Source organism: Callospermophilus lateralis, chromosome 10 (assembly GCF_048772815.1).
Source record: "Callospermophilus lateralis isolate mCalLat2 chromosome 10, mCalLat2.hap1, whole genome shotgun sequence".
Taxonomy (NCBI): domain Eukaryota; kingdom Metazoa; phylum Chordata; class Mammalia; order Rodentia; family Sciuridae; genus Callospermophilus; species Callospermophilus lateralis.
Window position 1 is genome coordinate 127,080,971 of NC_135314.1, and position 16,243 is coordinate 127,097,213.

Sequence of the window (16,243 nt, forward strand, 5' to 3'; positions counted from 1 at the left end):
GCTAAATTGCTGAAACTGATCTTGAACTTGAGATTCTCCTACCTCAGCTTCCAGTGTTGCTAGGATCACAGGCATATGCCACTGTACCTGGCTACTCAAGACAGAAGTTTCTGCTTTTTAAAAATATGCTTCTTTATTGGAAACTTCTCACATCTGGTACAAATAAGATGATCTAGCTGAGGCAAAAAAGAGAAAATTCAGGCCAGCTTACCCACCACCCGCCTCTCAATTTGTGAAAGTTTAACATTCGATATCCCTGAATTTAGAGACTCCTTCCAGCTCTCTTCAAACAATTCCAGTCTCTAAAGCAAAATTCAGTCTTAGTAAATAAATTTGTCAGTTTCCTAGAGCACTCAGTTCTATTCAGTTAATGTTTTTTTTAGCAAATCTAGGGTCTGTAATGACCCAGTTGAGAACACATTCTTTTATTCTGAAGCTAAAAAAGTAAATGCATTTTGATTCTGTTCATGAAGTTACAATTACTTGGTTTTGCAACCATAAAAAAAATTCTGTTGACTGCCAGCCGCTTGTTTAAAATCGTGAATTCAGAACTATATGTTTCAACCTCTAAGATAGTGCCATTCAATAGAAATACAGTATGAGCCACAAATTTTATTTTTTGTGGTATGGGAGAGTAAACCCAGAGCACTCTACCATTAAGATATTTCCTTGAGTCTTTTTTATTTTTTGAGACAGAGATGCCTTGGCTGGCCTCAAAATTATAGTCTTTCTGCCTCAGGCTCCTGAGTAGCTGTTATTACAGACATATGCCACCAGCACAAATATAATTTTAAATCTTCTAGTACTTTAGCAACATCTTTAAACAGTAAAAACAAATAAATGAAATTAATTAAAAAAATATTTTATTTTTCCCAAGATACCCAATACGTGATCATTTCAACTTGAAATCAATGTAAAAATATTATTAAGGAGATATTTTAAATTATTCAAAAATACTGATTCTTTACAATTGGGCATCTCTATTACACTTTCATTACATTTCAATTCAGACTAAGCATATTTTAAATGCTTAGTAGCCACATTTGATTAGTGGCTGTCATTCTGAACATAAGTGCTCCAGAGAATCCTAACCAAACATCCTATGGCTAAAGAAATTTCCCAAAGCAAACATGATGGTGCATAACCATGGCTGTGGCAGGTGAGTGTGGCTTGGGTGAAAGCACTGCCAGTCTAACTTTCTTAACAAACATTGTTCTCCAATGTAAAAACCAATTCTATGTTTACAATTGGGAAACAAGAACAGATTTCAGCTAACAGGAAACATTCCGTATGTTGCCTGAGCTTCTGTGCTGAATTCTAAATATACATTTGCTCCTGGGGTTTATGGTGAGGCTTGACAAAAGGGGACAATCTCAAGAGATGTTCACTAAGCTAAATGAGAAGCAATTACCAATTTTTTAAAACTTTTTGTTGTGAGATAATTATAAATAGACATACAGATATAAGAAATAATACAGAGAGATCCCCTACATCCCCCAATGGTAACATCTCGTATCAGAACCACAATGTTGTTATGGATAAAGTTAGGCTACAGAAAATTTCCATCCCTACCAGGTCTTGACACCACCCTTTCATGGCCTACAATTAACTCCTAGCAACCAACTAGGTGTTCATTTTTATACTTCTGTGATTCCAGGAATGGAATTACACAGTATGTAAACCTTTGTGATTGGTTTCTTTACTCAAGCACTGTCTTTTAGAGATTCATCTAGGTTCCATGTATCACTTTTCTTGTGATAGCATTTACCTGTATGGTTGTATGACAAGTTTGCTTAACTACTTACAACAGATCATATACAGTTGCATGCTTAATTTTCTATTGTTTTTTTAGGTACTAGGGATCAAACTTAGGGCCTCATGAATGCTAGGTAAGCACTTTATTGCTGAGCTACACCCCTAGCCTAGCATGTTTAATTTTTAAAGAAGCTGCCAGACTCTCTTCTGTTTTTCATTCTCACTGTGTATAAATGACCCAGTTTGTCCTCACTCCCACCAGCATATTATGGTGTCAAACTTATTAAATTTCAGTCATTCTGATAGACTATCTCAGTGGCCTTAATTACATCACCCAAATAGCTAATCATAAATGAGCCTTTTGTGTGTTTATTTGCCATCTTATATCCTCTTAAGTTCATGTATTATGCCCATGTTCTAATTGTTTTTTTTTTACTGTTGCATTTTGAGAGTTCTATACATATTCCAGAAAATCTCCTTTGTCAGATATGTAATTGGCAAATATTTCCCCCTCTTTTCATCCTTAACAAGGTCTTTCACAGAGCAAATTTAATTTTAATGAATCCTAACTTGTCATTTTTTGCTTTTATGGGTCATGGTTTTGGTATCAACTCTAAGAATTCTTTGTCTCTTTGTCTCACTCTATGTCCTAAAGATTTTCCCCTATGATTTTTTTCCTTAAAATTTTTAATTTGAATATGCAATACATTTTGAGTTGATTTTTTAAAATTTCTGTATTTTTTTATGTGGTGCTGAGGATCAAACCCTGTACCTCACACATGCTAGGCAAGCACTCTACCACTGAATTAAAGCCCTAGCCCCTTGAGTTAATTTTTTTAATAACATATAAGACTTAAGTTTGATTTTTGTTTGGTTTGGTTTGTTTTTTTTTGTGGTGGTTGGTTGGTTGTTTCCCCTATAGATGTCCAATTGCTTCAGCAAAATTTGTTGTAAAGGATGTCTTTCCTCTACTGAATTGCTTTTGTACCTTTTTCAAAAATCTATCAGGCATATTTATGTGGGCCTATTTTTGGTTGTCTTATATCCTAATTATCTATGTTTGTCTCTCTGCCAACAAACACCACACAATCTTGCTTACTGTAGTAATAAAACTTTTCTTGAAAGTTAGACGGACTCTTCTCAAAAGTCATTTAGTGACTGACTTCTCTTCAAAAGTGTTTTAGCTGTTCTCATTCATTTCCCTTTGCATGTAATTCTTAGAATAATCATGTTCATATCTGTACAAAGAGTCTTTCTGGGATTTTGATAAGAATTATGTTAAATGTATACATCAGTTTAGAAAGAATTAATATGTTAAACCATGATGCAAAGAAAATACCACCGACTCCAATTTTAAATCAAATTAAAGCAAGCTTGTAATTCTGACTAGCTGGGACTGTCCCTCTCCCAAAATCCGTGGGATAGAAGACAGTACTCCAGCTCTCTAGGAGTGCAGCTTTATAGCACAGAAAGTTGCAAAAGGGGAGGTGTCTTGAGAACTTCAGATAACAGGATTTTGACAAGCATAATACAAAAGCAGGTAGTAGGTTAATGGTCTAAATGGTTCAGTACTTAGGGAGTAAATCTAGATCCCAATATCAGAATTTATGAGGCACCATTAGGGTTTCAGAGAGGGTTGTTATCTGGTCAGGGAAAGCCAGAATTTATGAGGCGCCACTAAGGTTTCAGAGAGGGTTGTTATCTGGTTAGGGAAAGCCAGGCATGGATGAGTTCAAGGCACGGGCAGGCATTCCAAACGAGTTTAAAACATCAAAATACAGCCATGCCAAATATAAATCCTAATATTTTACAGAAAACATAAAAAAGAAATGAATCTTTTATAACTTTTGACAAGATGGTTCCTGACTTAAGAGGGAATTAGGCTGGGCTTATCAGATACGTTGTATCTATGTTGAATTTTTATTCCATGAACATGGTGTGTCTCTCCATTTATTTAGCTTTTCTTTGGTCTCTTTTATCATCTCTGTGTAGCTTTCAGCATACAGATCCTATACATGTCCTTTTACAAAGTCATACATCACAGAACAATGTTTTAGTCAATGATGGATTGCATATACATGGTGGTCCCATAAGATGTATCACCTAGTGATGTCATAGCTGTTTTCATATTTGTAGGTACACTCTATGATGTTTACACAATTAAAAAATCACCTAAGAACACATTTCCTAGAATGTATGCCACAACTATGCCTAACTTTACTTACATATAGAGCAGTACTTAACTCAATTTACACATAAGTATTTTGGTTTTTGAGCAATTGCAAATGGTGTTGTATTTTTAATTTTTATGTCTCTATATTTTTAATATACACACATATACACATATATTATATATATGCAGTTGATTTATGTATGTCTATCTTGTATCCTATGATCTTGAAATAACATAAATTCTAGAAAATTTTTTTGTAGATTGCTTGGGAGTTTTGAGGACAGGCAGAACTGGTAGATTCAAAAAAGGTCTGGTGATATGGTTCAGTGGCTAAGTGCTCCTGGGTACAATCCACAATACAAAAAAATAATAAATAAATAAATAAAATAAAATTATGAAATTAAAAGAGTGCTGCTGAATTATCCCCTTTCTGGGAATTATCTACTTTGACCATGGCCAGCTTCACCACCAAATATCTAGTCAGGTTTCCATGAGAACATGTAATTTGCATTCAGGAGGGCCATTCAGGAGTAGTTTGGCAATAAACTGCCCAGTTCAGTCATCTTAAGCATAAAGATATCTAAAATAAAAGATTTTTTGGAACCAATGAAGTTTATTTTTAAATTTTCAATTTTAACTAGTAGTCCACAGGTAAGTGGCTAGGTAGTGTATATCAAGCGAATGAACTCTTTCATTTTGAAATATATAGAAACATCATTGGCCTAGAAATTTTCTTCAAACTATAAAGCTGTGTTACATGTGATCTTCAGATACCAGCTTATCTTCCCCTTCCTTTTGCTCCCTTACAGGAAGTTGTGGCTCACTGGATTGCTGAGAGCCGCATTGCCATCGAGGAGATCCGCTTGTTGACTTTGAAAGCCGCCCACAGCATAGATACTCTGGGCAGCACTGGTGCCAGAAAGGAGGTGAGGCTCCCTGGACCACTAACTGCAGAGACTTTTTCATTGTCTCCCATCCGTTGTGCATTTCAGGTTTTAAGACACTTCAGTGGCTCTCAAAATATTGGAAGCCTTCAGTAATTATGGTTTAAAGATTATAAATATCTATTATTTGCTAGTTTTCATAGGGCTGCTTTAAGGGATGATTTTGAGGGATGCAGAATATCTTCAGCTTTCTTGACATGCAGTAACAAGGAATGGGGAAATTCTAGGCTTTATATAGACCTGGAATTAATAGTACTCACTATGCCACTTTCTGCTAGCCTGTGACCATGGGCAAAGTAACTGATCTTTCTGCTTTGGCCCAGGGTTCTTGAGGAGAGTAACCAAGATGATACATTTAGAATGCACAGGACAATTCTTCCACATAGTATTGTTTCACAAAAGGCACCTCTTGCCACTGCCTTCCTTCTGGCTTATATGGGATAAGGACATGTCATTTATTTCTAAAAGCCCATAAAATCAACTAAGAGAAAACTGAGTAGTGGAGTGATGACCCTTGAACTCTTTTTATGACCCCAAACATGATGAGTGTAATTTATGAGCTGCCTGAAATCCTTTTGGAAATGAGGCAAGTTATAAATAAATGAATAAAACATGACTTGGAAGAGACAGCTCTTTCCAGAAGGTCTGCATTGACTGAAATATGGCCATTAACTACATTATAACAAATCTCATTGTTGGCTTTCACCAAAGATCTTGTTTTAGTGGTGATTTGCTGTGGGAAATTTTCCTTATTTCAATTCACAGAGGAAAATACCGATTTTATCAAATTCTGGCTCTGTGTGTATGGTCTAAAAAAGCATTCTTGCATATCTTGCTATTGTAGATTGCAATGATCAAAGTGGCTGCCCCACGGGCCGTCTGCAGGATCATTGACCGAGCCATCCAAGTGTGTGGAGGTGCAGGCGTCTCTCAGGATTTCCCTCTGGCTAACATGTGAGTGGATATAGAATATTTAATTAAAAATATACCAAAACCTTGACACTAATTGTTTAGGAAGAAAATAAAGATACTTACTTTACAGCATAATTGAAGGCTTAATGAAGTGATATTGGGACTTTTAATATAGACCTCAGCACCAAGAAATATTTGACTCATAATTACAATCATCAGCTCATTCTGACATGTTAAATTTCACACCAAGTGGACCCACTAAGGACTCCTGGCATACAGACATAGCATGGAGATCTACCCAGAAATACGAAGGTGGGGAGTACCAGAGAGAGCCAAACAGCCGAGATCCAACTCTATGTGTATGGGACGAGTCATCAGCCACACAGGGAACCAGCAGCTGCACTTGAAGCAGAGAATGCCCGTGGCCATGAAATAGCCAGATTCTCATTACAGGGAGGTTAGAAGAAGCATTCTCCATCCACTGTCTGTCCCCACACATGGCCACAGTGCACCTGGTCTATCGCACTGGAAGTAGGGTCTCATCATCCATGGATTTTTAGCCTTAAGAAAGAACAAAACATATGCTGTAATACCATTTGCTACCTGTGTCTTACTTAAGACACCTCTCAGCTCTTCCAAGTACTGGTAACATGTGGCAAACCAAGAATGAGATTAACCCCACTGGTTCAAGCCCAGAATCTGCATGGGGAAAGGAGGTGGCAGGAACTACAACACCCTCTCTGTGGTCCTCACATCCAGTTCTGACAGCAGTGCATAGCCGGATGGCAGGGTAGCAATAGGAACCAACCACAGTGTTCCTCTTTGCCATTTTGGTGCAGTGGTGGCTGAAGTCAGGCAAAATTCCTCTTAGTCCCTTTTTGCCATGCACACCTGGGTTTACGGTGGCTGCTGGATCCATGACTTTTTCACAAGTCCTTTATCTACAGTGCACATGTGAGGACGAGGCAATGGCTGGACCCACTCTTGCCCAAGGCCCCTCAGCTCATCCCTGTGGTCAGAGCAGTCTCAGGAACTATAGTTTTCCCTCCTTGCTCTATCACTAGCAGATGAAAATGGCCCAGGTAGAGGGCATCAGCAAACTGCACGGACATCTGCCTTAAGTCCTGGAATGGTGTGAGTCTCCCAGCAGCTGGCCATACCCTTGGACTCAGAGGGCAAGTGCCTCCAGCTTGTAGTTCTCAAGGGCACCAACCTCCACTCTCCACATTTTGCAACACCAGTCTCCTGCAGAGCAGGGCAGCACTCAAGTTTTGTCATTGTCACTCTGCTGCACCAAGCTGGGGATTAATGAAGCAACTACCTTCTGAGCCAGTGCAGTGGAACGTCCGTGGGCTCCCAGGGTGGGCATGTGTAGGTTTCGGAATCCTAGATCAGTCCAAATTCAGACCACAGCTCCCTTCTCAAGATGGCTCCTGGCCACAGCACCGTGTGAGTTCACTAGGAGACGATGTGAAATCCTTTCCAAAGCAAGGCCACTGTGCAGATTTCAGCTTACCTATCTAAGTGGGCTTCAAGCCTGTGAGGTTATGAGCCTTTCTAGTAGCTAGGATTGCCAGCATCCTCATTAATAGAGTGTGCTGGAATTCTTCCTTTCACCCTGACCCTGCAGAGTCAGGATGGTAGATACTGGGTTTTTTTGCTTTTATCCCAGGTCTCTACATTTCCCAAGGTTCCATTTTCTCTTTGCCAGTCTCTAGTGGTCTCTCAAAATCACTCACCTCAAAATGCACTTGTTCACCTGTTGCTAGATGCCGCAGCCCTGCTGGCTGCAGCAAAATATCAGGTGGGTGAGGAATGACTTGTGTGCGTTGATGCAGCAGGAATGGAAGCCGTTTATTGTAGGATCTGAGCGATATTTATACATTTTACACAGCTTATCTAATTAGCATAAAATAGATACAGCAGTCAACCAATAAGGAATCTCCACACTTAATGGCTTGCTTTTGTTACTTCACAAACCACTCCCTCTGGCATTTTGCCAGGCACCATGCAGACTTGTTTACAGACTCTAACATTTCTCTGGCAAAATAACAGGTGCCAATCTGACTTGTTTACAGACCTTAACAGCTAGAGTTCTCTGTAGAGAAGTGAGTGAGTACTGCCACCTCTATTTAGCCATCTTGAATCCTCCCAAGTTAAGAACTTTAAAATAGCATCTTGGAAGTCCTTTGGCTTACTCCCTTCATTTTAATTGCATTCCTTTTCTTATTCCTGCTGTATTGGAATTAATCTTGGTTTAGAATTATTATTTCATTAAATTATCATGTTCCTCTTTGACACCTCCCACAAATCCCTGCTCTTTTGTTTTTATCAGGTATGCATTAACACGAACTCTGCGCCTAGCAGATGGACCCGATGAAGTGCACCTCTCAGCAATTGCCAAGATGGAGCTACAGGACCAAGCCAAAGCGCAGAGATCCAAGATGTGAGGAAGGCAACACCACTCCATCCCCAGGGTAGACGCATTCCTTAATCAGATCCAACATTTGAGTCTCACATTTTTGTAACAGATTGAGAACAGGGTTAGTTTTCACTTGTGGTAAAGATTTTAGCCTCTATTTTGATCAGTGGGTTTTATAATTTCAAGGGTCACACAGATATAAGTTGGAAAATCTGTAGCTGTTCTTAGGTCTAGTAACTAAGTGGTTTAGTATTTGCTTTTAAGTGCAACTTATAATGAGATCATAAAATAATGGAGAATTATTTCTAAAACACTTCCTGTGGGCATAAAAATGGTTTGATGTTTTGAATTTTAGGAATTAATATAAGTAAATAACTTCAATAATATTTCATCTTGCTTTAAAAACATATAGTTGGATCTCTTTTAAATACTATTTTTAGAGGGGTTAGTTTGAAATCGTGCCATAAAGTTTGCACATGGCTATATGGGTTGTTTAGAATCCATGCAATTCTAACTTCTTCATAATACAACCTGGAACACTTGTCTTCCATCTGAATGCAGCTGATGGTTTACAAGAAAACATGGCAAATTTTGAGAAAATATAACTAAGAACCATTTTACTTGCTTATAAAATGTTAATGAGAACAGTGGACAGATTGAGCTGTAAGAAAGTTCTTCTGTTTTGTTAAGAGGTTAAAGACAGTCTGCTCTGAGTGGCCTAGGTGCAGCAGCAGCCTGTGCAGACATCCTTGTGGCAGGTACGTCAGCTGTCACACGCAGTATAGTTGTCGGCCATGTGTGACTCCTGAGCACCCTAAATGTAGCTAATGAAACTGAGGAACCCCCAGGCACAGTGGTGCACACCTATAATCCCAGCTGCTCAGGAGGTTGAGGTAGGAGGATTGCAAGTTCAAAGCCAGCTTCAGCCATGGTAAGGCCCCAAGCAATTCAGTGAGATCCTGTCTCTAAATAAAACACAAAATAGGGCTGGGGATGTGGCTCAGTGGCTGAGTGCCCCTGAGTTCAATACCTGGTACCAAAAGGAAAAAGAAACTGAGGAACTGAATTGTTAATTTAAAAAAAAATTAAATTTAGTTATTAGGGGAAAACTTTTAAGTATGCTTAGAATGACTTGATTATGTGAATCTACTTTTTCAACTGTAAATTTAATGAAATCTTAATACAGAGAAAGTATTTTGAATCAAAATTTGGCATCCAAATAAGAAAACAGAGTAAGTGTAAAATGTACACCAGATTTTGAAAACTTAGCATGAAAAACATCTCAATACCTTTTTATATTGATTACATATCAAAATAATAACTTGGAAATATTGAGTTAAATAAAATATATTATTAAAAATTATTTCAGCTGTTTCTCATTACATTTTTGTGTGAATATCATTGCAATAGTAACTGATCAAGTTTTAAATTTTCAAATAAAAGGTTTTTCCCCTAAAACTTTTAAGTTTGTTTTATCAGAACACATATACATCCCATGAATTTAATGATGTCCTTAGATGCTTTCCATCATGATTTAAATTTCTCCTTGGGTGAGTGTGGAGGTGCAGGAATTTGACCAGCCCTGGGCTGGGGTCCCCTGTGTGTGGTGAGGTCCTCTGCAACATCTGCCCTCTTACCCTCTGCATAGCTCATTTTCTTTCTCCACATTGAGATGAAGTTTTTAATCCTAGAGGACCCTCACCTACCAAGGGCCTATTGTGAGAATCACTGAAGCCATATAGAACATCTGGAAATTAGTTAACATAATACTACTTTATAAGGTCTCATTTGATGTGGAGCAAATCCTGTAACCTTATTACTAATTTGCAAAGTTGTAATTTAGAAGAAATCAGGATTTTTTTGAATAATTGACTTTAAAGATTATGCCCAATACTAGTAATCTTGTAATTTTCTCTCTTTAAAGAAAGCTGACTAAATTAGTTATTTGTTTCAGTTATCGACTGTCCTGTACGTACCACACTCTAAGGCAGATCACTTTGTGTCATCAATACTTACCTCTTTCCCTACCTTTATTTATTTAGATAAAATCATGTTAAAAAGAACAGTATGTTTTGTTTTGTTTTGAAAGGGGAAAAAAGTCTCCAAATTATAACAACGAAGAGAACAAGGGTCCCTTTGCCCTGGTCATGGTGGGGAGAGTGTACTGACTAGAATCTTGTGAGCCTCAGGCCATTTCTAGGGCTCTGTCTGCAGGCTGTTGCCAGGAGTCACTGAGCAACAGTCCTCTTAGGGTAGTGTGCTGGCTTTGCCACGTGTTAGGAACCACATGGCTTTAAAATGAGAAGTTTTTGCAGGAAGAGAGGAGGGAGAATGGGCTTCCCAGTCAGGGCTTCCCCCATCAAGATCCCTCCAAGATTTCCCGTGTGGCTGGTGGCAGGAGAGGAGGAGCCTCCGGACTGCCAGACAGGGAAGACACAAGAGGCACCACACAAAAAGGTCATATCTTTTCTTCGGCAAAACAGTTAGGATGCACGAAGGGAGAGGGTGGTTGTGCAGGGGAGTAGCCAGCAAGGGATCTCCAATATTTGAAGTTTTTAACTTTGAGAAGGCATAACTATGGAGGAAGCGGTTTCCTCATCCAGCTGTGGCTATCTATAAAGGCCTCCATCATCCCAGCTGTTCCCATACAGCTGTGGTCCACACTACAAGGATGCTCACACATTGTTGAAGAGAATAACAGTGGGGGACAAGCAGCCAAGTCCAAAGTGGCAGGAAGGTCTTTGAACAGAGAAGTTGTAAACTCACCTCTCACCAGCAGTGACACACACAGATTGAAAGGGAGAAGGGTGGAGGATGATACTCCATACAAATGGAATCCAGTAAGTGGCACAAGGCTTGCCAAAACCCACTTTTCTCCTTGTTCTTGAATCAAGATTTAACAATCTCTGAAAAGGTCAGAGGAAAGGTACTTTTTTTTTACTCAGACTTCCTACGGAATTCTTAAAGAATATTATCAAAAGAAATGTATTCGTGAAAACGTCTACTATGAAAAAATATCCTATTTCTCCAGCCTTCTTCTTCTTCTTCTTTTTTTTTTTTTTTTTTGGTCTTTGGCCTGCACTATACCAGTAGGCCCAACTGGACTTCTGGTCTGTTTTCACAGCAGAACTGCCAGCTGCAACAAGCCTCTTGTGTTTCCGCAGCTTTTATCTCAGAATAAATTAACAGTCCTTGCTTTGGTTCCATCTGAGCTTATCCCCTGACAGCTCTTTGATCTCCCCAACATGGCCCACTCCATCATGGTCTCCTGGCTGCTTTTCTAGCACACAAACATAGCCAGGCCTGGAGCCTCGTTCTGACTCTCCTCTCCTGAAGGTTTCCAGACGCCTGCTCAAAAGCCACCTCAGAGTGTCCTTTCTTGACCACTGTTCTGATTATATTTCACATGCTATCATTCTCCGCCTCCTTACCTGCCTTTCTGTTCTCACAGCACACACTACCTTGCACGTATCTATCTACTCACGGTCTCTCTTCTCACCAGAGCGTAAGGTCTTTCCAAATTTCACTTCCGTCACTTTTCTGTGCACTAATGTCTCCTTGATCCCTGAAACCGTGCCTGACATCTTCACCCTTTACTCATGCTCGTTTTCAGGGGATGAAGATATGCAGAGAAAAGTCTGTCTCAAGAGCTGGCTGAGGCATTTAAAAAAAGAATGAAGGAACGTGTGAAGGAGTGGTCATGCATGCTCTGCTGGTCCCTGGTTTGTAGCACAGCAATGGTGAGAGGCAAAGCATCCATTTATAAACCCCCGAAGAGCCAAAGCTTGATCCCTGGCATGTGAACACAGGTTGGGCAGCAGACCTGGAATGGATGAGCCGCTGGAGGAAAACTAAGTGTAAGGAGGAGCATCAGTGCCTAGAGTGGGGGTGCCCAGCAGTTTGGGCAAGTCTACCGGTGAAATAGAAGTTCAATGAGTATTTAACAATCCAGGAGAATATGGATTGTTAAATACTCATTGAATATTAAATATTAAAATATTATATTTAATTAATATTTGATGTAAAATATTAAATATTTTTAATATTTAATATTTAAAACATTAAATATTTTATCCTGATGCCTAATCAGCCAGAGGGCTGTGATCCGCTCTAGGCACAGAGGGAAGTCAGGACACCTAAGAGAAACAGAACCACTTCTGGTGATTGTTAGTATTTTCCAATTTTCCTAATAAGCAGAATTCTGGGAAGTGTCCTCCTTTAATTCAGGGTGGACAAAAAGCATTCAGGATTTATGATCCTACCATAATATTTTTATTTGTTCCTTTTTTTCAGCACCTCTTTCTCACACAACTGTGTGTATGTGTGTATGTGTGTTTATCCTGGAGAAAATGCCTCACTTGGGGGACTCCCTAAATAAGCACTGGCCAAATGGAGAATAGCTACCCAGGCAGGCAGTGCTGCCCAGTCTCCTGTACCCTTGGGTTGATGACTCACCCTGGATGATTCTTCTCTTTCATGTTTTAAAAATGGTGAAAGCGGAGACTGCAGACACCCCTCCCTCCACCAGCCTTCTCCCTCTGCCTTTAATCTCTGCTGCTCTTTTTCCTTACTCCACACCAGCTGACTGTTCAGCTAGTCCTCCAATATCCCAGTTGTTTTTCTTGTTGGAAATAAGGAGGTGCCACAAGAAATCAAACACCTGTTTGAACATGGGTGGACAAGGGCTGGGTGGTGCTGGCTCAGTGGCAGAGCACTCGCCTAGCATGTGTGAAGCACTGGGTAGGATCCTCAGCACCACATTAAAAAAGAAAGTAAAAACAAAAATGGGGCTGGGGTTGTGGCTCAGCGGTAGAGCACCCGTCTTGCAAGTGCGGGATTCTGGGTTTGATCCTCAGTACCACATAAAAAAATAAATAAGTGAAATAAAGGTATTGTGCCCAACTACAACTAAAAAAATAAATATTAAAAAAAAAAGTGGGTGGGCAAAGCAAACCTTTACTTCTGGCAGAAGGGCACACTAGCGAGCGCACTTGGGCAGGCAGCCCACCTGCTTAAACCTCTACCCTAACTCAGCGCTGCCCTTCCCTCTGATTGGAGGAGTTTGGGGTTACAATCTATGCAATTGGCTAATTTTAGAATTAGGGTGGGCAAAAGGGAAAGGCTACAATTGGATCCAATGAAAGCTAAATACTATACTCTGAAAATGGACCACCAGCCTTTCTATTTCTCACATTTCTTACCTTGGGGTCTTTGCAGGGGCGTTTGTTTACCTAGAGAGCTCTGCACCCCACTTCCCTGTTTTCAAGCCTTACTCCTTTCCTGCCAATGTAACTCTCTAGGGATTCCTTTTATGACCATCCACCAGCTAAATTTCAAACCCTCTTAAACCCACATAAAAACCTCTAACCCTCCTCCTCTACTTTGGTTGTCTTCTCAAAATTTTCCACCATGAGACACACTATGTATTTTTCTTTTGCTCAGTATTCCCTCTTCTCCTAGTAAAACGTATACTTTAGCAGAAAGGGGATTTTGTCTGTTTTGGTCACAACAGTAGTAGCTGGAACGATGCCTGCCACATACATAATAGTTCCTCTCTATTTCTTGAACACAGTCATGCACCCAGCCGCAGGAGGATGGGGGTCCAGGATGGCTGATTAATCTCTTCGTCTAATGTGTGGTCACACAGCCTCAGGCTTACTCACTGGCCATACAGACTTCTGGCAGTAGGGCACACTAGCAAGCGCACTGGGTCCTAAAACAGAGTTTTTGTCCTGGCTCAGCATCAGAATCACCCGGGGAGGTCAACATAGCCTCAGTTGCTCCTGCCCCAGCTTTCGTGATGGTGACTTCAGTGATAACAAGATTCAAAGTGACATGGGGGCCGAGGGTGGAGACTTGCTTCCTGACAAATCTTGATCTTCGTTTCAGGTAGGTGCATGGCAGAAATCATCAGAAAAAGGCCGATGGGAGCCAAAGGAATCGCCTGTTTGGAACTGGGAGTGGGAGGGGGAGACTGAGGAAGTCTGGAGGGTCTCACCCAGATCAGGCAGGAACACAGGTCTTTGCAGCTGGACCAGAGAGCAGCCCGAGCAGGCTGATGGGACAGTTATCCTGCAGTGGTGACCTCCATCTGGCCTTGCCCACCAGTTCTCTCTCTCCTTGCCTGACTTGCTCAACTCTGAGGAATGTGTGGTTGGCCAAACTGGGTTTACGTCCTGTCCCATGTTGTCCAAGAAAAAAAAAAAAAAAAAGCTCTTCCAGTACTATGAATAGAAATATAATGCAAGCCACATGTGTAATTTAAAACTCTAGGAGAGGACAAGATGGGTGGAGAGCAGAGAAAACAAGGGTCTCCAAGATGGCTGAATCAAGGTGGCCAGTACTCACTGGCTCCTCCACAAAGAACCAAAACAACAGGCTAATTGGTGCGTTTTGAGGTGAGTGATCATAGGAGAACATAGGAAATTGGCAAGAGACAAAGAATGGAAACTTGGAAGATTTGGAGATCTGGGACAACAGAATAGGCAGAAAAACAAATTACCCAGAATCTACCAACCTGGCTCGACAGCCAGGGGAGGAGGATCTTTGCAGGGGTCAGGGTGAAAGAATCCCAGCACACTATCAGTGAGAGGCTGGAAATCCTAGCTACTAGAAAGGCTCATAACCTCACAGACTTGTAGCCCACTCAGATAGGTAAGCTGAAATCTGCACAGTGGCCTTGCTTTGGAAAAGGGTTTCAGGTCATCTCCTAGTGAGGCCACAGGGTGCTGTGGCCAGGAGCCATCTTGAGATGGAAGTTACGGTCTGAATTCGAACTCTTCTAGGGCTCAGAAACCCCTACCCATTCCCACTCTGGGACTCTACCGACATTGCACTGCACTGGCTCAGAAGGTAGCTGCTTAGTGCAGCAGAGTGACACTGACAAAGTCCACTAGCTGCCCTGCTCTGTAGGGGATGGGTGTTGCAAAATGGGGAGAGTGGAGGTTGGTACCCTTGAGAACTAGAGGCTGGAGGTCCTTGCCCTCTGAGTCCAAGGGTATGGCCAGCTGCTGGGAGACTCACACCTCGGCAACGACTGAAGACAAGTGCCCACCCAGGGGCTGAAGCCTCTGCCTCCTGTGCCACCCTAGGAGTCTGTTGCTGACTGGGCAGGGAGGCTACAGGGTGCTCCCAAAGCTGCACCCCAAAAGGGGCATTATGAGGAGGCCGACAGTAATCCCATGGCTTCAGACATCTTCCTGCCAATGGGTGCACACAGCCAAAGAGAGTCCCAGGACGGTCTTTGCCCCACATTGGCAGAAGTCTTACCCTCAGGTGGGCACTGCCACTGAAACAGGAGAGAGATGAACATCAAGGTTCCTGCTGCTGACCCACCTCCCCCTTTTCTGCCACAGTCCTGCCCCCCACCCACTTACTCTAACCTCACACTGCTGTCAGGACTAGGTGGAGTGCCACAAAACCAATGGTTACTGTGATTCCAGCCACAGCCTCTTCTGTGCAGCATCTGGACCAATATCACTGACTAGTCAAGGACTAGTGCTTCAGACCCTCACCACCACTGGGGTAGCCAGTGCCAGAGACCCTTCCTAACACCAACAGTGCCTGTGGACACCCTTGTTACCCCAGGAACCTCCAATCGCATTATAGGAGTAGCCACCCGGTGAGCACCTCACACACACTGCCATTTGTACCCTACCTGCCTGAACTGCTATAGCGCACCCATTCTTGTATAGACCACACGGCGAGTCTCTCTGACGACTTCAACATGTTATGCACTATGGGCAAAGTCAAGAATCAAAGCCAAATTATCAACAGGGAGAATACACTGTGGTGCCCAGATACAATCAAAGTCAACATTGCACAACAAACCAACACCCAAGGACACATCTGCAGGCAAAACTGCTTACTAAGAAGGCCACCCCATAAAAGTTATAGATATACTTGATCTACCTGATCTGATAAATCAGATATACCTGATCTTAATGCAGGAGCACAAGGAATATGAAAACAACAAGGTAAAATGACACCTCCCAACGAAAACAATAGCTCTCTAGCAACAGTTACCAAAGAAATGGA

The 16,243-nt window shown here is 41.3% G+C and overlaps 1 protein-coding gene across 1 annotated transcript in view; it reads left to right on the forward strand.

The window, feature by feature from the left end:
• Acad11 (acyl-CoA dehydrogenase family member 11) overlaps positions 1–9,569 on the forward strand; it is an 83,026-nt gene extending 73,457 nt beyond the window's left edge. Inside the window, exons 18-20 of the mRNA XM_076866935.2 lie at positions 4,738–4,854; positions 5,717–5,826; positions 8,120–9,569. Coding sequence (XP_076723050.1) covers positions 4,738–4,854; positions 5,717–5,826; positions 8,120–8,234 — 342 coding nt within the window. The 3' untranslated portion in view covers positions 8,235–9,569. The remainder of the gene's footprint in view (positions 1–4,737; positions 4,855–5,716; positions 5,827–8,119) is intronic.
• The last annotated feature ends 6,674 nt before the right edge of the window (positions 9,570–16,243 follow it).